At 38.4% G+C, this 21,911-nt stretch overlaps 1 protein-coding gene across 6 annotated transcripts in view; it reads right to left on the minus strand.

Moving 5' to 3' along the window:
• The window catches only part of kif21b (kinesin family member 21B), a 186,891-nt gene that overhangs the window by 43,502 nt on the left and 121,478 nt on the right, over positions 1 to 21,911 (minus strand). For 3 of the 6 annotated variants that reach the window (XR_015750940.1, XR_015750938.1, XM_087973596.1), the window contains exons 16-25: positions 18,439 to 18,546; positions 12,914 to 12,982; positions 11,640 to 11,869; positions 9,506 to 9,656; positions 8,741 to 8,932; positions 5,531 to 5,632; positions 4,148 to 4,310; positions 3,594 to 3,654; positions 885 to 942; positions 150 to 331 (exon numbers count right to left, since the gene is read on the minus strand). Coding sequence is in view for 2 of the 6 variants with exons in the window: in XM_087973596.1 (XP_087829722.1) it covers positions 150 to 331; positions 885 to 942; positions 3,594 to 3,654; positions 4,148 to 4,310; positions 5,531 to 5,632; positions 8,741 to 8,932; positions 9,506 to 9,656; positions 11,640 to 11,869; positions 12,914 to 12,982; positions 18,439 to 18,546 (1,316 nt within the window). In the remaining 4 variants the exon portion in view is untranslated. Of the gene's footprint in view, positions 1 to 149; positions 332 to 884; positions 943 to 3,593; positions 3,655 to 4,147; positions 4,311 to 5,530; positions 5,633 to 8,740; positions 8,933 to 9,505; positions 9,660 to 11,639; positions 11,870 to 12,913; positions 12,983 to 18,438; positions 18,547 to 21,911 lie in introns of all 6 variants that reach the window. The other 3 variants (XR_015750939.1, XR_015750937.1, XM_087973595.1) reach the window with 1 other exon arrangement.

Consider the following 21,911-nt stretch of genomic DNA (forward strand, 5'->3'; position numbering starts at 1 on the left):
AAACAACTGAGTCTGCTTGACTTATTCCTGCATGAATTAAACATTTAGCAGGTTGATGTTTTTCCAATCTGTGGGACATTTCTTAATATTTTGAAATAAAGCTCAGCACACGCTTGTTTGTTCACTGCAAGAATAGAACGTTGACTTACAAAGTGTTTCCAGATCGAGGCTGGAAAACAACGGATTCTTTGTCCTTTGGAACTCTTGAGAGGCCATCAATTTGCATAATGCCATTTTCCTTTATATCAGCTGATCTCATTACACTTGAAGGGGACAGGTCCAGAGCAGAGCCATAGCCTTCCCTGTAATGCAACTCTGTCTTTTGCTCAGCCTGAAAATTAAAAATCAAAATAATGATCCCACATTAAGAGTATAAATTGAATATGTTAGTTTAGGAATAGATAGTGCATGTTAGTATCAATACAGGTCTAATACCAGGACCAGGTCCTGACTTAGCCTTAACAATGCAGTAAAAAATGGAGATACCTAACCTTTCTTAGCTGTAAGGTTGTGTTTTTGTGTGTAAATTAAACAGTTACTGTAACATTTGGAACCAGGTCAAGTGGGAGCACATGTGGCATGCACACACACATGCCTTAAAAATAAGCTGCCAGAGAGATCTCCAAATGCAAGAAAATAGTTTTTAAAAAGCATCTTCATTTTAGGTCCGTAATTACAGATTAAACTGAATTTCTGAAATCTAAAATTATTATATTAATAGAAAATCTACTACAAAATGGCATGTAAATGATATACTGAAGGATAATACTATGCTGGGGTACATTAAATATAGAACCATTAAAATATACAGAGAGAATAATGTATCCGTTAGCAAAGTGCTTATATAAATGCAAACCACTTTGATGATAAAATAACAGTCATACCTTTATTCTAAAATCTCCTTGGCTTAGGGAACGCTTTGAATAAGAACTGGATATTAAACTGGAAAGAGTAAACATAACACATATTAGTATAAATACGTAAATGTACAGATTTATTATTTCAGGAAAGGAGTGGGAAAATTACATACAATTCTTAATACACAATCCATCACTTTCAATCCAAAAAGCACAAGATTGATAGTTACACTTCAATAATTATCACAAAACATTTAATAAATTTAATTTAAAAATCTGCCTTGTAGTTTGAAAACGTAATTGATGTTGTCAATGAATGATTCACAGTCAATTATCACATAGCTGGCTTTCTATTTCACTCAATGTAATCTTAAAAATATTTGGCCAGAATTATATCAAGGATATATAATCAGTTGCTAGCAGCTCATCATGGACTCTTTTGACTCGAAGGGCAAATGCTTTTATTCAAAATACAAAAACAGTGAAAATGTACAACATGCTTTCACTGCATCATTGACAAATTAATTTCAGTAGCCTACTGGCAATAAGAAGTTTCTGAATAGTTAAACCCATTGACAGGTGCATGAGATTCAAGGGCAAAATCAATGATGAGTCTGCAGTAAGCTAGATCTCCTTTGGAACTTTGATAATAATTTAATTATCATTCATATTCAGCAGGGGAAAACATAAGCTATCGCAGTACGTTGCTTCCACATTAAAAAAAAGAGTTACCAGCAACATGAAAACATAAAAAGCCAAATACTGTGGAGCTGGCAATTTAAAACAAACCCAGATTGCTGAAGAAACTCAGCAGGCCTGGGAGCATCTGTGAAAAAAGAAAATATTGTGAATTCGAGATGACTTCTTCAGAACAAAAGGAACATACAGGACTCAAACTATGAACTCTGATTCTCTCCCAATGTTTAAACATACTTCAATATTGTTTGAAAGCAATAGAATTTATTTTGTAAGAAAATGTTGTTTCAGAATTTTGGCATTATGAGCATAGAACCTAACTTGCCTGAAACTTAGTTAATTCAAATCACTCATTATTTACACCAATCACTATTTAATCACATTTTTCCTGTCGGAAACAAATCTCATCCACTAGTAGGGCAATATTTAAGAATAATTTATACATTATAATAAATATTGCTGAATTTCTGAATGAAAGCATTGCAAGAATCTATTATTTTGTCCTATTGGACGTGATTAGACGTATGGTACCAATCTACCTTGAGTGCTCACTTGTACCACAACAAAGTGACCGTTCTTGACTTGTGAGGTTAGCTGTAAAGTATCAACAGGAATCTTTGCCTATAGCATCCAGTCCAGTCCCCAATCCAGATACGTACACAAACAATGCATACACCCAATATACTTGCTTGAAAGCGATAAGAACTGGGAAAAGGAAATAATTCCTGCACTCCCTCCAACCTATGAGTTATGAGGATTACTGTAATATTCTAACTGTTGCCATCGCTAAGTTCTATCCATGGATTTTCCTGACCTATAACTATTTGCTGCCCTAATCAAACACAGAAAATGCTGTAAAAAACCCAGCAGATCGGACAGTATCGGTACAGGCAGATATGGAGTTAATGTTTCAAGTCTCATATGATCCTTATCCAGAGTTCTGAAGAAGGATCATATCAGACTTGAAACATTAACTTGTTCAAATTTTGGGTGAAGATTTGTAGCTCGGGTGCTCGTTGTTGTGGTTCTGTTCGCCGAGCTGGAAATTTTTGTTGCAAACGTTTCGTCCCCTGTCTAGGTGACATCCTCAGTGCTTGGGAGCCTCCTGTGAAGCGCTTCTGTGGTGTTTCCTTCAGCATTTATAGTGGCCTGTCCCTGCCGCTTCTGGTTGTCAGTTTCAGCTGTCCGCTGTAGTGGCCGGTATATTGGGTCCAGGTCTATGTGTTTGTTGATGGAGTTTGTGGATGAGTGCCATGCTTCTAGGAATTCCCTGGCTGTTCTTTGTTTCGCTTGCCCTATAATGGTAGTGTTGTCCCAGTCGAATTCATATTGCTTGTCGTCTGCGTGTGTGGCTACTAAGGATAGCTGGTCGTGGCTATCCTTAGTAGCCACACACGCAGACGACAAGCAACATGAATTCGACTGGGACAACACTACCATTATAGGGCAAGCGAAACAAAGAACAGCCAGGGAATTCCTAGAAGCATGGCACTCATCCACAAACTCCATCAACCAACACATAGACCTGGACCCAATATACCGGCCACTACAGCGGACAGCTGAAACTGACAACCAGAAGTGGCAGGGACAGGCCACTATAAATGCCGAAGGAAACACCACAGAAGCGCTTCACAGGAGGCTCCCAAGCACTGAGGATGTCACCTAGACAGGGGACGAAACGTTTGCAACAAAAATTTCCAGCTCGGCGAACAGAACCACAACATTAACTTGTTTTCTCTCCAGAGATGCTGCTAGACTTGCTGAGTTTCTTGAGCATTTTCTGTGTTTGTTTCATAGTTATGACATCTGCAATACTTTGTCTTCATTTTGAGCTTGAATAAGTTCACTGGAAGTTCTGAGTATATACTTAGCTCATCATTTGTACTGACATATTGTTACTGGTTCCAAAACACCATCTTCCACATGATTCTGGTTTATTACAGGCCATCATGGGCAGCAGCATAACATTAGGGTAATGCTTTAGTTTATGAATTTACCCAAGAACAATAAAGTTGTTGTCAGCATTTCTGAAAAGCTTACCTGCTATCAAGACCTGAACTGCACTCAGATATTTCCTCATCACTGCTGAGCTCTCCATTTTCTGAAAGTTACAAATGTTAGATATAAAAATGCTGTTCTCTCAATTTATCATTCTTCAAAGTCTTTTGTTCAGACTGTATCCCATAATTCTTAGATAATTCCTTTTCTGCTTGTTTAACACAAGAACTGAAATCAGTTCTCCAAAATATGGAGAAAAGTCATTTTTAAATCTTTGGAGAATTATAACAATCTTTGAATTCGTTTCTGCAAATTAGTAGCTCCAGTCTTTTTGCATTCACTCACACCATATAGATATTACTGGCTAGAAGTGCACAATGGATCATGAACTCAAACCTGCTGGATGAAGATGGTTACAAATATTTCAATCTTTCCCAGTTCAAAATCTGAGATGAATAATGAGGCTAAATATGTGAGGAAGCAGATGTGAAAAGAGGTAAAAGCATAAAACTCTCAGGTTCTGTGCTATTTATAAATATCTAATTATAAAGTATGCAAAATCCCAGCGATGTTATGATCAGGAGAGAGCACATTACCTTGTGAAACACTTTGAAGTAACGACTGTAGTTCAGGAATAGACTCAGCTTTTTCCCGTAACATGTTAATGAACTGAGTTGGAACAGAATCTGTCACATCGATTTGCTTTAATCGACCTTCCAACAGCTTAATCTGAGCCTCTTTTTGAGCGACCTGCATGCCCTGGAGTTGAAAGCAATGGATATAAAACAATAGAATGTAAAGGTTTTAACCTTTTACTTAAACAACTGAATCTCTCACATGTGGATGACATTCTAATCTGTTATTTTGTCAGCCCCTATCTACAAATAATGCTGAGGATGGTTTCCTGTATTAAAGTTACTAAACTGTTACATCAGTATAAAATGAAAATTTCAACTTGAATTTTAGCCAAATTTCAGGAATTATGTCGTTTATTGGTGGTTTATCTTTTTAATCAAATGAATCCAATGAATTTAAAAAGTGAGCTATCTAATGAATTAGTAATCAATGTTAAAGGAAACTTTATATGAGGACGCTCCTGAAATGTAGCAATGAACATCATTGAAAAATTACAGGCCTAGTGCCCTTAATCTTCTACCTCCAATAAATATATTAAGCATTGTATGCCCATAAAATCCTAGCTAGTCAGTCTTGTACAGCACTGCTCCATATTGAGGTTGCCTAATCGAGTTCTGTCAATATAGGAACTGCTTGCAGTATGAAATCCTTCTCCCAGTCTTCAAACTGCATTTATTCATAACCTACTTACTGTCAAGAGGAAATATTACTTTTTTTTAAAATGATAAAAAATTCTACTTTGGGGAATTAATTCTTTCAACAACTGACATTAAAGGCTACTGAAAAGTCTGTTGAATTTTTCATACATACAATATTCATTTTTCTCCCCCATTTACTTCCATCTGTTACAAACATCAATTTGAGAAAGGGTCAGATTACAGATGATTTTCAATGTGTCACCTACATGTATATTAGATCCAGGTGTCCCATAGAACAAAACATATGCACATACTCTTAAACTTAACCTTTTGGGAGCATAGTAATTTATCTAGACCCAACACAAAGTCTGAATCTCTATTATTCTGGGCCCTTTCTCTTTCCGACTCCGTCAAAAGTCTATATCCCACAATATTTACTTTTCAGTTTAACACAGATGACTTTCTGGAAATAAAGGCAACAAATCTGGTTCAGTCCTTTACCAATAGTGTGGAACTAGTTGAATTAAAGATCTATCCAGGTGTAATGCTGACTGGTTTCACAAAAATGCATCAGATCAGGAATGGTATGAAGTACGGAAATTAATTATTTACAACACAAATACTTTTTATGACTGACCAGTAGAAGTCACTTAATCAGGGTATCTCAATTACTTAGAGCAAGGAGGAGAGAGGTCAATCTGTTACCTTGTCAATAGACATTTTAAGGAAGTGATCCAGTAGATGGCGCGCTTCAGCCAAGGAACATGAGCTAATGACAACAGATGTGTCTGTTGAATTAATTTCATCCTGCAAGTAACAGTCAGAAAGAAATCAAAGTTAAACAAATGGATCTTGCCTTGCTGAAGATTGAAGAGGGTCTTATGAGTCAGCGGTAGAGTCCCTACCTCTGGGTCAGAAGACCAGAGTTCAATGTCTACCTGCCCCGGAGGTGTGTCACAATGTCTCTGAACAGGTTACAACTAATGGCTATTGGTGATGACACTGAAGAGACAATGCATTTAAGCATTTTTAAATTCAGGTCCAGACCACAGTTCCTGCTGCAGTAGCCTTTAAAAAAAGTTCTTGGAACGTGGTGTCTTTGGCTAGAGTAGAATTATTTGTCATCCTTAGATACCCTTGAGAAAGTGACAATGCTTTTCATTTGGAGCAGACTGGCAGTTAGATGGTATAATTGCTAGTCACTATGATGGTCATTTCACTATAGAGTGGCTGCAAGAAATTGGAAGACTAGCGAGCATTTACATCAATCTGCGACTTTCATTTCTGCCTCTTACACAGGTTGTATTATTCTCCTAATTTGGATTGCTCCCACTCAAAATCATGGAAATATGCACAACAAGCAACCACATATTTTTGGACACATGAACAGTATCAAATTCCACTTCAGTTAACTAACTATTGTTACTTTCTATTCCACCTCAGTTACCAACAATCTGGAGATTCCTACATTACAACAGCAACAGAACTTCAATATTATATCACTGGCTGTAAAATACTTTAGGATGTTCTGAAGTTACAGAAGGCGAACCCTGTAGATACAAGTCTTGTTGTTCTTCTCTCTGTTATTACTACTTACCATAAAATAATTGACAGAAGTCAATAAACTCTGCAGCATTGATTTGGGTTATGTTAGAATTTTTAGCACCCAGTTTAAAAGTAAAGGGATTTCCAGAGCTGCAACTATCAGCTGCTGTTCCTCATTCCTGGTCATTCATGGTCAATCCTAAAATAGTTTCTTTAAGGTTAATGTTCTTTCAAATTTTCTGAGTTTAATGATTACTCTTCAATAATGCGCTCTCTGTGAAGCACACAGACTTAATGGAATAACAATAGGCCATTTGGAACTTGCAATTAATTCAGGATTTAATTTCTACCATGAGACAACACAAGTTTGTACTTCCTAGTCCTCTTCTTTCAGCTTAACCATGAAATATTGAAAAAGGTGAAACCGTTAGTGCAAGCTTTTAATGAATCTATTCAAAATGATATTGTGTCATGCCTAGCTCTCTTTCATATGGTTTAAAAAGAAAGGCATCACATTTTAGTTTAGACTATTCAAACAGATGGTAAAAACAATGACTGCAGATGCTGGAAACCAGATTCTGGATTAGTGGTGCTGGGAGAGCACAGCAGTTCAGGCAGCATCCAAGGAGCAGTAAAATAGATGTACTATGCCACATTTGACTGAGCTGGACCCACTTTTATTTAGACAACTTCTCGTTGCCATTTAAGTCCTGTTTACTCCCATTGCCTCAGTTAATCACAAATTCTTGAACAGTTGCCAGAAATTTGTGTGCAATACTCCTTCTCCTGTTCCGCACCATTTCTCTGATGCCCTTGCATCTTGGCCCCATGCTGCCCCTTGGTGATATCACCTAAAGGCACAATGCTTGTTTTTACATGTACATTTATGAGACTAACTCTACCTCACTACCATCTCTCTGACTCTCCATTCTTTCTAAATTATCAGACTGCTTGTCCATACTGCTGGACAGATGGTGGTATAGTGAAAAAAGGCACAAGACTCGTCAATTCAGAAGCCCATATTAAAGCCATGTCACCTGTTGGAATTAAAAATTCACTGAATAGCTCTGGAATTGAAAGCTGGTCTGTGTAATGGCGACCATAATAGCTATCCTGGCAACAAATGCCCTTTGGGGAAGGAAATCAACCCTTCTTCCTGAGGTTTACCTCTACATTCTGCATATCCTAGCAAGCCACTCATTGTAAAAGCAATTATGAATGAGGAAAGAAGTGCTGGTCTGACCAGTGACAGCCATATTCCATAAAAGAACACTGACCTCACTGGTAACAGTCTGAGACTAAGTCAATCTCTTCATCATCTTGGTATTGCATTTTGTTCTGAGATGAGCTTCTGACTTATTTTAACCATCACTACTACTGTCTATTTCCACCTCCATGACATCACTGGACTTTGTCTCATTTCAGGTAATCTCCTGTTAAAACACTTTTCCATTTTTTTTGTTTCCCTCTGGCTGATCTCCCACAATCTACCTTCCATAGATTTGAGGTCATTTAAAACCCATGACTTTAACTGCATCAAGTTCCAAGTCCCTGCCACCCCTGTGCTCCCTGACCCAAACAGAGCCCAAAACAATTTCTTGATTTTCAAATTCTTCCTCAGCACTCTCCCTCCAAATCTCTTGCAATCCCACAAGCCTCAGATATCTTTCCTCTCCTAATTCTGCCTCTCGTACATTCAAAAATAAAGTTGGTCCACCACTGGAGCTATATCCTCAGTTGTCAGATCCCAAACTTTAAAGCTCCCTCCATACACTTCACGATAGCCACCTCACTTTCCTTATTTCAGTCAGATCTTAAAACACACCTCTTTGACCAAGCTTTTGGTCACTTGACACCTAATACTACTTATGTAGTTCTGTATCATACTTCATTTCATAAAGCCACCTATAAAGCACTTTGGGATGTTTCATTATATTAAAAGATGCCATAAAATAATTGTTGTTTGCCTAATTTCTATATTTATGTTTTTCCCTGCAACACTGTCTCATGTTAATATCACTTTAGCAACCAAATTCTCGATTCTCTTTAAAAGATGACGGATCATTGTATGCAGCCTTCTCTCGCATATGTTTCTCATTCCTTGTCTCCTCTTTCATCTGTTTCTTCTTTAATTGTTACTCATCATTATAATTTCTAGCTCAGATGAAGGATTACTCCTGAAACATTAACTTGCCTGTTCACTCCATTAACACTGATCAAGTTGTTGAGTGTTTACAGAATGTTTGATTGTCTTAGATTTTTAGTTGTGATCCTCTTTATTCAAATTTATCTTCAATACAGATAGCAGTTTCAGATACCAAACCAAACATTAAATATTCTCTCCACTATTCAATATGTTAACTTGATTACCTTGGTCTCCTCTATCTGCATTATGGTAGCCTGGCATTCAAAAATGCTGTCATTAATATAGTCAATATTCGCATTTAAAGCTTCGATTTCCTCATTTATTTCCTGAATGGACTTATCTTCTGGATTTTCCTTTAGAATCCGTTCCCTTTTCCCAAGCAGCATTTCATGCAGGCTATTTAATTCCTCTCGTTTCTGTAAAAGGAATAGTAGATATAAACGCTTTAAAAAGATGAAATGCAAGACAAGAACAGTGAGTTCATAGAACAAAGAATCAAATTTTCAAATTTGATTTCGAAGGAACTTGATAAAGGCTGAGCTGAACAGGCTTCTCACTATTTAAAGTAGCAGGGAACACATTATGGCTCTTGTGTGCACAAGTCACAGAGTTGTAGAGTCATCGAGATGTATAGCACGGAAACAGACCCTTCCATCTAATTCGTCCATGCTGACCAGATATCCTAACCTAATCTAGTCCCATTTGCCAGCACTTGATCCATATCCCTCTAAACCCTTTCTATTCACATACCCATCCAGATGCCTTTTAAATGCTGTAATTGTACCAGCCTCCACCACTTCCTCTAGCAGCTCATTCCATACACACATCACCCTCTGTGTGAAAAAGTTGCCCTTTGGTCCCTTTTATATCTTTCCCCTCTCACCTTAAACCTATGTTCTCTAGTTCTGGGCTCCCTCAAAAGATGGAAAAGAGTGCTTTGGAAAGTAACGTTGCACATAATGACTTGTATAATGACTGAATCTGAATACCCCAAGCAGGCGATTCATATCCGCTTCCAAGTTGGAAATAGTCATCCTCTGCATCACAATGTCAGATATTCTACACTCCAGTGCCTGCCACTTTAGCCGGGCTGTCTTCGAGAAGCCCTCACCAACTCCCTTTTTCTGATACTTGACCTTTCTGCTGAAAAATAGTCAACAAAAAAAAACTTCAGTACAAACACTAAAAGGATATACATTGTTTATGTTATTAGTTGGTGCTGTGGATAGAGGGATCATGTAATATTCTCACGTTAATGAAATACATTTTCTTATATTGCAAATTGTAATAGCAACTCGTGTCATCAATAAACATAAGGTTTAACAAAATATGATTTACTGAGAGTCAAACTGATGTAGCTGAATTCTGTGCTGCCCACTTCAAAGACTTTATCTCCCTTTCATGTGTATTCCCTTGATCCAGCCTGTACCTAGTGTTCTATCATGAAGGCTCACATCGATAGAATATTTTTTCTTAATGCATGAAAGGAAATGAAGGTTAAGTCTTCTACGGAACAAAGGCCAGAAAGAAAATGAACATTATTTCAAACTTAAAGGAAACTTCCGTAGTTTACAGAGTGAGTTTTTTCTAAAGTTTTACTGTAAATTTGGAGAAGTCCTGTGAAATTCTTGAAATAGAATGACTGTATAGAGCAATGCTCTTAAAAAGGGAATGATATACAGCTTTCCAGGTTATCTAAGAGTGAAGCGATAGTGTTCATCCATCATAAAAGTTGTAATAAATCTCTGAAGAGGTTAGTTAAAGTTGAGTACATTTGAAGTGTATGATAGCACCAGGAAGAAGCTATCCGTAGCTCCATTATAATTGCTGAAGTCACAAGTGAACTAATCCTATTGCAGTGATAAACATAGGAACTCTGGTGTATTACACAAGCTCTGTTTTGGGTATTTTCCAAAAGTTGTTTTGTTTGTTTTCAATTTATAAAGTTGTGCTTTGAGATTGTACATATTCTGTGTGCTTAAAAATCTTTGAAATTTTATTTTAAGTAAATAGGTTGGTTTATTGTACTTTTTAATCTTTTATTGTTTAGAAACTTCTGCTTTATTGATAAAGAAAAAAATAGTTGCATTCAATGCTTACGTTCCAACGTGAGACCATATTGTTAAAACCAAAACAGATAAACGCATGATCTATCATATCGAATTCATATCTGGGAATTGACTTGTCTGGTAATATTAGCTGGAATCATAGCACCTTGGATAAAGAATTGGTTCACCGATTGGAAATTGAGAGTAGATATTCAAGGCTGAGATGGACACATTTTTTTCATTACTAAGAGAAGCAAGGATTATGGAGAGAAGATAAGAAAGTAAAGTTAGGGATTATTAGATCAACCAGGATCTCATTGAATAGTGTAGCAGTTTTGATAAGCTGAACAATCTATTTCTGCTCCTGTTTGTTATGGTGTTATGGAAGTAAATGGTGGGGAAAAAATTAAATCTAATCCCAGTGCTCAATCATATTTAGTGTAAAAACAAGAACAGAGAACTTTAAAATTGAAAGGGAGACATCAGGAATCATGCAGAAGAACTTATTTATACCAACTGATGAAAGTAAATTCTTTCTCATAAATAGAAACAAAACTACTCATCCTGCATTTTTAAAATCAATTACAGATGCACAGCTTTTTCAACAACTTTTGCCAAATCACATTACCTACCTATCTTCAGAAATGACAGTTCATTTTTACAAAAATCCTTCCACAAACAGGATTTATACACAAAATTCAAACCCTGCCCCCAATTATAAAATTGATTTGCATATTTATGTTCTGAATATAAAATTCTGATGCCATGTAAAGCCAATTAATGTATTCAACCAACTTTTTGGGCTTAAATTTTGAAGAAAACATGCTTTATGATTTTATGTTGTTTATCTTCTGATCACTTCCTTTGCCATCAAACATTTAAAGAGGTCAGCTTCACAATAGGACTGAAAGTAAGAATGACTCCCGTCACTGTTATGAGATGCTTTCCACATCCTCTTTTGTGAAACAATGAGCTTATCACATCCCATTATACCAAAATAGCTCTTCCATTGACAGGAATTCATTAATATTGATTCAGTTTTCACTTTATGACATGTTACGGATTACATGTTTACCTTGCTGCCCTTGTTCCATTCACTGCGGAAACTGTCTCGTTCCAGGCTGCATTTAACTTTCTGTTCCACTGTTTAACAATATTGGAGACAGATTTTGAGGCAGATTCTGGTTCTGAAGACGTGGTACTGGCTGAAAGTTCTGTTCCAGAGTCCAGGACATTCTGCTTCCGGCTTACACGACCCGCGACTCGGTTGGACATTGGTTTGGCTAATCTACGTAGAGCACTAACCTAAGCACAACAAAAGAAAAGAATAACTGCTGAAATGATGCAAGATGCGGCAAATTATAGATATTCTCTTTTAAATGAGACGATTTCATCACTAATGCTTCCTACTTGAAGAATTTTATTTTTAAAAGGTATACTATCCATCACTGATACACATATTAAAATTCATGTAACTGTAAAATCATCTGATTAACATTACCACTGCCAGTGTAACTTATTTAGATTTCTCAAAACCCCTGCCTCGGGAGGTATAGTCAACTGAGGCCCATGGCATAAGGAACCCAAAACTTGGGAAAGAATACAGCAATGAATTAATTTATTTCTACCATAAAATCCTAGTAAACTTGTAAATTACTTTTGTATACAAGTAAACATTTTCTTTCTCTTCTTACAGTTTGCCAGCCAAGGTCTGAAATTGAATCTTTCTGTGTAAACTTCAGTTTCAAGGTCCTCAGCTTTTGGGAACTATAGTTATATAAAAGGAAAACTATTTTATGGCAGATTAGCATAATTTTTATAAATACTAATTAAGTTACTGCAATCTTTTGGTAAGATAGAAAATCTGGTGGAATTCTTTCTCACAGATACTTGGGATTAAGTCAACAAATTTGCGCAACAGGACTACACAGAGATTAATAAGGATTCTGTGGCTGTCTTCGTGCTTGAACAGTGTTGAGTTGTTCTACCTCCTTCCAATGTTAAGCTTTATAGCCTGTCTGATTATTATACAAACATAAACGTATTTACCTGCTATTTTCTGAGTTCTTAATTTTGTTTGAATTAAGATCTTCAATTTAAGAATAATTTTAAGAACTTACGAGGATGTGATATTATAAAAATGTTTCTAACAAAGCCCTAAATGTACTAATCACAATGCTATATAAATGACAAAAAAAACTAAAGAGGCTAACAAAGTAAATTAATAATGCAAGAAACAGAATAGAATACATGAGCTTCTGCTTTGCAGTGGCATAGAGCAAGCAAACAGCAATGTAAAATGCACTAAGTTAGGAATTAGAATCTGGATTTTTAATAGCAAATGCACACCTCTTGTGTTTTTCTGCGTAGGACGATTTCTTGTTGCCGTTTCTGAGACTCCAGGGCTCTAATTTGATACTGAAATGAAAAATGATAAAAGCATACCAACTCAGTTAATAACCATTGGAACTAACTAAAAAACACACTCAGCAGCAGGTAAAAACTGGTACGCTGCATCATCTGATCTTCACATTCCAATGTCAATCTGAATCCAGACAATTGGGATCCACGTACAGCCAAATCACGATGAGTAAATAATGGTTCACCTGTAAGTTCAGTTGTGAAGTTGTCACTGACTCATGCTAGCAGAATAGGAAATCCCACTGAAGGATGCCCATGATAAACCAAAGTTTTGGACATGTAAGTCTAGATTATCCAAACTTGTTCACGCTTGTCATACTCCACCAGAATGGAGTAAAGCAGCTCTGAAGCACAAAATCAAAGCTAAGACTGCAACAATGATTGCAAAATGGTCTTGCCCACATGCTGAATGAATATGCATGGAGTGATATTTTTAATGTGGATGAAACTGAACTATCATACCATCTCTTACTAAATTGCACATTAATTGCTTAAAGACAAAATGTGTAGTGGTGTGTTACTGCTACTGTCTGAGCAAACCATGGATGGGAAGAAAAGCTGTTGCATTTTGTGATAGAAATCTTTGCTCATGTCAAGGTGTTACTGACACAATATGAGGCTGAATGACCTCCAGCATTTCTGAGGCATGGATCAGTAAAGCGGAAGAACAAGGAAGCAATCATGCTGATGGACCAACGAGTATCTGTCTTTTCACAAGCCTGTTTCCCTAGCAGAAATTGCAAAGGGATAAAAATGCTCCAAGAATTCAACCGCAGCTTAGAAACGTTGACGATAGGAGTAGGTGGAGGCCATTTGGTCCTTCGAACCTTCTCTACCATTCAGCACGATCATGGCTGATCATCCAACTCAGTAGCCTAATCCTGCTTTCTCCCCATATACTTTGATCCCATTCACCCCAAGTGCTATATCTTGCCACCCCTTGAATATATTCAATGTTTTGGCATCAACTACTTCCTGTGGTAATGGATTCCACAGGCCCACCAATTTTTGGGTGAAGAAATGTCTACTCATCTCTTTCCTAAATGGTCCACCCTGAATCCTCAGACTGTGACGCTTGGTTCTGGATGCACCCACCATCAGAAGTATTCTCCATGCATCTACCTTGAATAGTCCAGTTGGAATTTTAGAAGTCACAATAAGATCCCCCCTCATTTGTCTGAGCTCCAGTGAAAACAATCCTAACTAGTCAATCTCTCCTCATAAGTCAGTCCTGCCATCACCAGAGCCAGCCTGGTAAACCTTTGCTGCACTCAAGAGAGAGCAAGAGTATCGTTCCTCAGAAAAGGAGACCAAAACTGCACACAATATTCTAGGTGTGGCCTCACCAAGGCCCTCTACAACTGCAACCACACATCCATGCTCCTGTATTCTAACCCTCTCCCAATGAAAGCCAACATACCATTTGCCTTCTTTACTGCCTGCTGCACCTGCACGCTTACCTTCAGCGATTGGTGCACAAGGACACCCAGGTCCTGCTGCACACTCCCCTCTAGCAATTTATAGCCATCCAGGTAGTAATCTGACTTCTTGGTTTTGCTTCCAAAATGAATAATCTCACATTTATCCAAATTATACTGCATCTGCCATTGATTTGCCCATTCACCCAACCTGTCTAGGTCATGCTGAAGGATCTCTGCATCCTCATCACTGTTCACTCTCCAACTCAACTTGGTATCATCTGCAAACTTTGAGATGTTACACTTTGTTCCCTCAACCAAATCATTAATATATATATGGGGAAAAGCTGGGGTCCCAGCACTGATCCCTGTGGCACCCCAATAGTTACTGCCTACCAATTTGAAAAGGACCCATTAATTCTTACTCTTTTTTTCTTCGCTACCAATCAGTTTTTTATCCATCGCAATATACTTCCCCCAATCCCAAGCGCTTTAATCTTGTACAATAATGTCTTATGTGGGGCTTTGTCAAATGCTTTCTGAAATATACCATGTTGACTGGCTCCCCCTTGTCAACTCTACTGGTTAAATCTTCATAGAATCCCAACAGATTTGTTAAGCATGACTTCTCCATCATAAATCCATGCTGACTCTGTCTGCGCCTGCCACTGCTTTCTAAATGCTCCGCTATAAAGCTCTTGAATTCAAGAATCTACCCCACTGCTGACGTTAGGCTTACTGGTCTCTCATTCCCTGATTTCTCTCTACCTCCCTTTTTGAATAATGGAGTGACATTAGCTACCCTCCAATCTGTAGGGCCTCTCCCAGAAACTATAGAATCCCAGAAGGTGACCACCAATACATCCACTATTTCTAGAGATGTAAACATGGAAAACATGTTGACTGCATTGACAACATAGTACTGCTCAAAGCAGTACATTTTTTAGATTACTTACAGTGTGGAAACAGGCCCTTCGGCCCAACAAGTCCACACCGACCCGCCGAAGCGTAACCCACCTATTCCCCTACATTTACCCCTTTACCTAACACTACGGGCAATTTAACATGGCCAATGCACCTGGCCTGCACATCTTTGGACTGTGGGAGGAAACCGGAGCACCCGGAGGAAACCCACGCAGACACGGGGAGAATGTGCAAACTCCACACAGTCAGTCGCCTGAGTTGGGAATTGAACCCGGGTCTCTGGCGCTGTGAGGCAGCAGTGCTAACCACTGTGCCACCGTGCCGTCCACAAAAAGCATTAAGCAGAAAAAAGACTACTAAGTTTTTCCAAAGGCAAATCATTTTCAAAGCCTTTTAATGTACATAGTCAGGTCATTTTAAGGTGTTTTTGGTTCATTGTGTTTTGACATAAAGAACATTTTAGCCAATCAGGTCACATAGGATCTTCCTTACCTATCTCACAGCTCTGCTCAATACAAATTTATGGATGGTCCCTGTGTTTCAAATTATCATGATGTTTGTGTATTCTTGTTTGATTATGACTGTAATTTCTACAGTATTCTAGTTATCTATCATTTTCATTTTTTTCAATCAGGTTACTTACTCAGATTGGTAACAATGGTTTTTTTTATTTTAGTTGATGATCTACTTAATCTGAAGAGTTTTTCTTGCTGCTCCAAATTAATATTTTGTAGCCATTGTTGAGTAGAAAAATCAGGGTTAGAAGTGGGACTCTTCCTTGTCATGTACCATGTCTGACTGAGTAACAGACTAGCATTGCTATACTTCCTGCCAGGGAACTAGCAGTGGGAGAATATCAAAACTTTATTTAAAAAGCAGCAAATCTCTGCTGGTGATTTTCTTTGCCTTACTGGATCGAAGGTTTAAATGGCCTATTCCTGCTACTACATTCTATGTTCCTCAATGTTGACAAGTTAGCCTTCACTTATTATTTTGGTCAACTTCTTTTCCATCAATCTCCTACTCGACCTGGTGGTAAACATTTAAATCTGCCCATGTGTTACAGATCTGATCTTGTTACACATGTACAGAGTAGGCACTTTGGATATCCACTATCAGCGTCAAGTGGCCTTAAACAAATTTAACCCAATCTTTTAATATCAATACTTACTGTGGGGGGTCAGAAGATGTTGTCTGCCATTAATAACTCAGTACAGCCAAGAGTGAGGGTTGAAAAGCCCATATGCAACATTCTTGATGCAACAATGAAAGATTGAATTTCAATAAAAAAAAACAAAGTAGTATTTCTAACTTGGTGAAGCTAGCTGTCAGTGAAAAGCTGAAGGTGTGACTGAGTAAGTGCAGGTGTGGAATTTCCAGAATCCAAGGGAGTGTTGATCCAAAAACAGATGTGGCTCGTGAATGGGAGTTTCAAGGCCAGATTTGCAGAAGTGAAGAACTATAATCTCTTGTGGTGAAGTTTGGTGATACACCGTGTGACTAATAATTTGGGAATTTTGCTCAGAAATCCATTGCATCTGTTTTAACTGCATTTGCATTTCGATGTGTACTGTGGGATATTCAATCACAGATTATTATCAGAATTAATATGTGTTAAATATAGTGTGTTAGAATAAAAGTCATACATTTATAGTAGGTTATATTACTGTTCTAACATTGTACAAAAATATTTATTGCTGTTTGTTCAAAACTTTGAAACTTGTGTCTTTATGCTCTGAATCCCTTGAAATTCACATTTCACCTACTTTAAATGAAGTTACTAGTCCCTCGCTGGATTGTAACATAAATTTGGTTGTCTGTTCCAGGACTGTAATAGCCTTTCACTTGAAAAAATTTCCCTCGATGTCTCAAACAAAATTTGACACCAACTGGATATTCCTAATGAAGAGCTTATGCTCAAAACATTGACCCTCCTCCTCCTCAGATGCTCCTGACCTGCTGTGCTTTTCCAGCACCACACTCTTCAACTCTGATCTCCAGCATCTGCAGTCCTCACTTTCTACCAATTGGATATGGCAATGTGACTGGTGACTAAACACTTAGCTAGTCTAAAAGAAGTAAGTTTAAAAGAGCATTTTTAAAATTATTCATTCCAGGATGAGGGCATCACAGGCATGGCCAGCATTTAATGTTAAGAGTTAACCACAATGCTGTGGGTCTGGAGTCACATTAGGACGGACCAGGTAAAGATGGAAGTTTCCCTCCCTAAAAGGACATTTGTGAACCCCATGAGATTTTCCCCAATGATCGACAATAGATTTGTGGTCATCTTGAGACTCTTACTTCTGAATTGTTTTTATCAAATTCAAATTCCACCATCTGTGGAACATTACCAGAGTCTCTGGAATAGGAGTCCAGTAATAAGAGCTGTTACCTCTCCTGAGGATAGAGGAAGAGAGAAAGGAAGAGACGTTTAAGGAGGGAATCACAGAGTATCAAGCTTGGGTAATTTTTAAACACAGAACAGTCCATTAGCCAATAAATCCTTTTCAATCCTATTTAGATTAGATTAGATTACATTACAGTATGGAAACAGGCCCTTCGGCCCAACAAGTCCACACCGACCCGCCGAAGCGCAACCCACCCATACCCCTACATTTACCCCTATACCTAACACTAGGGGCAATTTAGCATGGCCAATTCACCTGACCTGCACATCTTTGGACTGTGGGAGGAAATCGGAGCACCCGAGAGGAAACCCACGCAGACACGGGGAGAACGTGCAAACTCCACACAGTCAGTCGCCTGAGGCGAGAATTGAACCCGGATCTCTGGCGCTGTGAGGCAACAGTGCTAACCATTGTGCCACCATGCCGCCCACTTTTTTTAAAGTAGCAGAGGTAGAAACTTCTCCTCAGCCTGGCAAGACTGAACTGTAACATTTTAGGCTACCTTATTAAGCAATCATTGATGAGGAATCCTTTCCTTACCCAACTTCTCTCCAAACTGTACAGGTTGAATTTTGGTTACCAGCTTACATTTGAAATTAGATTTGTGAATATCTTTCTTCTGTATCATTTGCCTTCAATGTGAATGTTGTTGCCAGTCCTCAACTTTACTGATGATTATGACCCTTTCATTAGTACTTACTTCTTGTCGCCTCTGTTCCTTTTTCAATTGTGCAATCTCACGGTTTCTCTTGCTTTCAATCATTCTCATTCGCTGCTGATCCTCCCTCATCTGTTTCATGAGTGTTACCTAACAAAACCAAATTACAGGAAAAATAATTAAGTTATTGCACACTGAGGACTGATATTCTTATTGCATAAAAGATTGGTAACAGAAAGCAAAATGTTTTGTACAGAGGTAATAGAAATACATTTTCAGAAATAATTGAATGCTGGTAAACTTCCTGATCTATATCAAGTGAGATGTGAAAAAAATTCTAACTATTTTGTTTTCTACCTGAGGTAATGTTGTTTCGAAAATAAACATTAGCTGCATGCTTCGGATTATTACATCTGTGACCAGCAAAATATCACAGTTACAACAATTAGGAATTAAAATAAGCCAGCAATAAGGAGCATATGAATTAGGAGCAGAGGTAGACTATTCAGCTCCTTGACTATTCAAGATTATAGTCAAGATTAGAGTGGTGCTGGAAATGCACAGCAGGTCAGCACGGTGGCACAGTGATTAGCACTGCTGCCTCACAGCGCCTGAGACCCGGGTTCAATTCCCGCCTCAGGCGACTGACTGTGTGGAGTTTGCACGTTCTCCCCGTGTCTGCGTGGGTTTCCTCCGGGTGCTCCGGTTTCCTCCCACAGTCCAAAGATGTGCAGGTCAGGTGAATTGGCCATGCTAAATTGCCCGTAGTGTTAGGGAAGGGGTAAATGTAGGGGTATGGGTGGGTTGTGCTTCGGCGGGGCGGTGTGGACTTGTTGGGCCGAAGGGCCTGTTTCCACACTGTAATCTAATCTAATCTAATAGCAGCATCCAAAGAGTAGAAAAATCAGCCTTTCGGGCAGGAGCCCTTCATCAGGAACTCATTCAAGATTATAGCTGATCTGTTTGTGTTCAAATTCCACAATACCTTCTAGACCCAATAATCTCTGATGCTCTTGCCAAACAACAATCTATCTAAATCTGTCTTTAAGAATTGCATACGTTTATTTATTTATGAATTAGATATTTCTCTCTTCTTGCCAAATTGAACAACTTCACCGTGTTCCATTTTATGCTCGATACTTGCCCATTCACTCAACCCAACTATTCCTATCTGTAATATCCTTACATTTTCTTCATCACAAGCTTTCCTAACAATATCAATGTTGTCCATAAATTTAGCTACAATGCCTTTGCTCCTCTCATCCAAGTTGTTGCTGTGAATTGCAAAATCTTGAAGCCCTAGCACAGATCCCAGAGACAGACTTTACTCAATACATCATGTGAATCAGGCAAAGACCCTTTTACACGGGTTCCTTTCTGCCAGCCAATCTCTATCTATGCTCAAGTGCTAACCCTACACCATGAGCTTTTATTTTCTCAAATAGTCATTGTCAAACGCCTTCTGGAAATTCAAGTGCAGTTCACCTCCAACTCACTTTCATCCACAGTGCATTTTCCTCATTCAAGGCTCTTCAATAAATTGCTGGAAGATGATTTTCCTTTGATGGTGCCTTGAGTTTTTCCAAGCACATAACTATAACCTCTTTAATGACTGATTCTAACACCTGTACAATCGACACTAAGCTAATTGGTCTCCAGTTTCCTGTCATCTTCTCTTCTTGAGTAGAGGGGTTATATTTGTTATTTTCCAGTCTGATGGAACCTCTCTAGAATCTCGGGAATTTTGGAAAATTAACACCAACACATCTACTATCTCATTAGTACCCTTTATTTTAAAGACCTATGAAGGGGACCATTTGGCCCCAGACACTGGTCAAACTACAGTTCCGTCAATTTGCTTATTACCCCTTATCTTGTGATTGTAATTTCACCAAGTCCCTCTCTCTCTTCCACCTCCTAATTTATAGCTATTTCTAGGAAGATTTGTGTATCCTCTATAGTGAAGACAGAAGCAGAATATTTGTTCACTACATCCACCATTTCTTTATTATTTCAGCATCTAGAGGATCCGTACTCACTTTGCTTGCTCAAATGCCTGTAGAAATTCATGTCATGGAGCAAACTTCCTCCCCCGCCCCACCCAAGGTATTGCAAGGAGATAGCCTAGATCCTAACTTTTATATTTAATTAAAGAATTACAGGCGGCACGGTGGCACAGTGGTTAGCACTGCTGCCTCACAGCTCCAGAGACCCGGGTTCAATTCCCGCCTCAGGCGACTGACTGTGTGGAGTTTGCACGTTCTCCCCGTGTCTGCGTGGGTTTCCTCCGGGTGCTCCGGTTTCCTCCCACAGTCCAAAGATGTGCAGGTCAGGTGAATTGGCCATGCTAAATTGCCCGTAGTGTTAGATAAGGGGTAAATGTATGGGTGGGTTGCGCTTCGGCGGGGCGGTGTGGACTTGTTGGGCCGAAGGGCCTGTTTCCACACTGTATGTAATCTAATCTAAAACAAAAACTCTAAGGCGCTGTATTCCAGATATGATTCAATTGGTCCATCGTTGGGCTTTAATTAAAACACAGCTTATTCTTACAACAGAGTTAAAATACAATAAAAAAGAACTGGCATAACCTTACCTCTGTTGATATACTGAACAAAACAATGTATTATTTAACCACTAATCATCAACAGTTCCAATATAGGCAGCATTGCATAAACACGCCCTTTGGCAAAAATTTCAATGCAGCAAAAAAGCAGTGATTGTTATGTGCTGTTTCTCTCCAGTCCAGAAGAAGCAAACAATCTGTTCCTTTTGATTTTTAAGAGGAAGCCTCACAATCGAAGATTTCACTACACCACAGAACTGCCAGCAGAAGGCTTCAACCAACTAACTGAATGTAATTCTAAAAACCTTCCTGGGTCTGTTTGAGCCCTGACCTTGCACACTCACGTTCCTTCTTTCTAATTAAAAAAACAAATCAATTTACTCTCCGTGCCTGAAGCAGCTACCTTTGCAGCAGGGTGACAACACCCCTCTGCATGAGAAACAGGACAGAACACATCTCTCTGAAAAGCCCAGTATCATCGCACTCTTGCTATCCATTTCTATGTTTTCTGCTAGCTTCCTCTCATATTCCAATTTTTTCCTACCAATAAATCTTTAGTTATTCTCTGCCATTCTTTATATGCTGATCAATGAAGTGATCTCGCCCTGATCTTTACAGTGATATGCTTTTGCCTTAATTTTCACATTTCCCTTAACATCTTTAGTTAAACACAGATGATGGGTCCTCCCATTATAATTTTTCTTTATAGTAGAAGTAATTCTACCTGTGAGTGTTCTGTAATACTATCTTAAATCTCTTCCACTGTGCCTCTGTTGATCTATTCTCCTAGCCGAATATGCCAGTACACTTCAGCGAGCTCAACTTTCAGTCCTAAGTAGTTGCCCTTAATTAATATTTAAAATACTAGTCTCAGATCCAATCTTCTCCCTTTCAAAATGGATGTAAAATTCAATCACATTATGATCACTGCTCCCGAGGGGTGTCTTTCCTC

Source organism: Chiloscyllium plagiosum, unplaced genomic scaffold, assembly GCF_037043375.1.
Source record: "Chiloscyllium plagiosum isolate Xiang-an unplaced genomic scaffold, Cpla_swu_hap1 HiC_scaffold_26, whole genome shotgun sequence".
Classification (NCBI taxonomy): Eukaryota; Metazoa; Chordata; class Chondrichthyes; order Orectolobiformes; family Hemiscylliidae; genus Chiloscyllium; species Chiloscyllium plagiosum.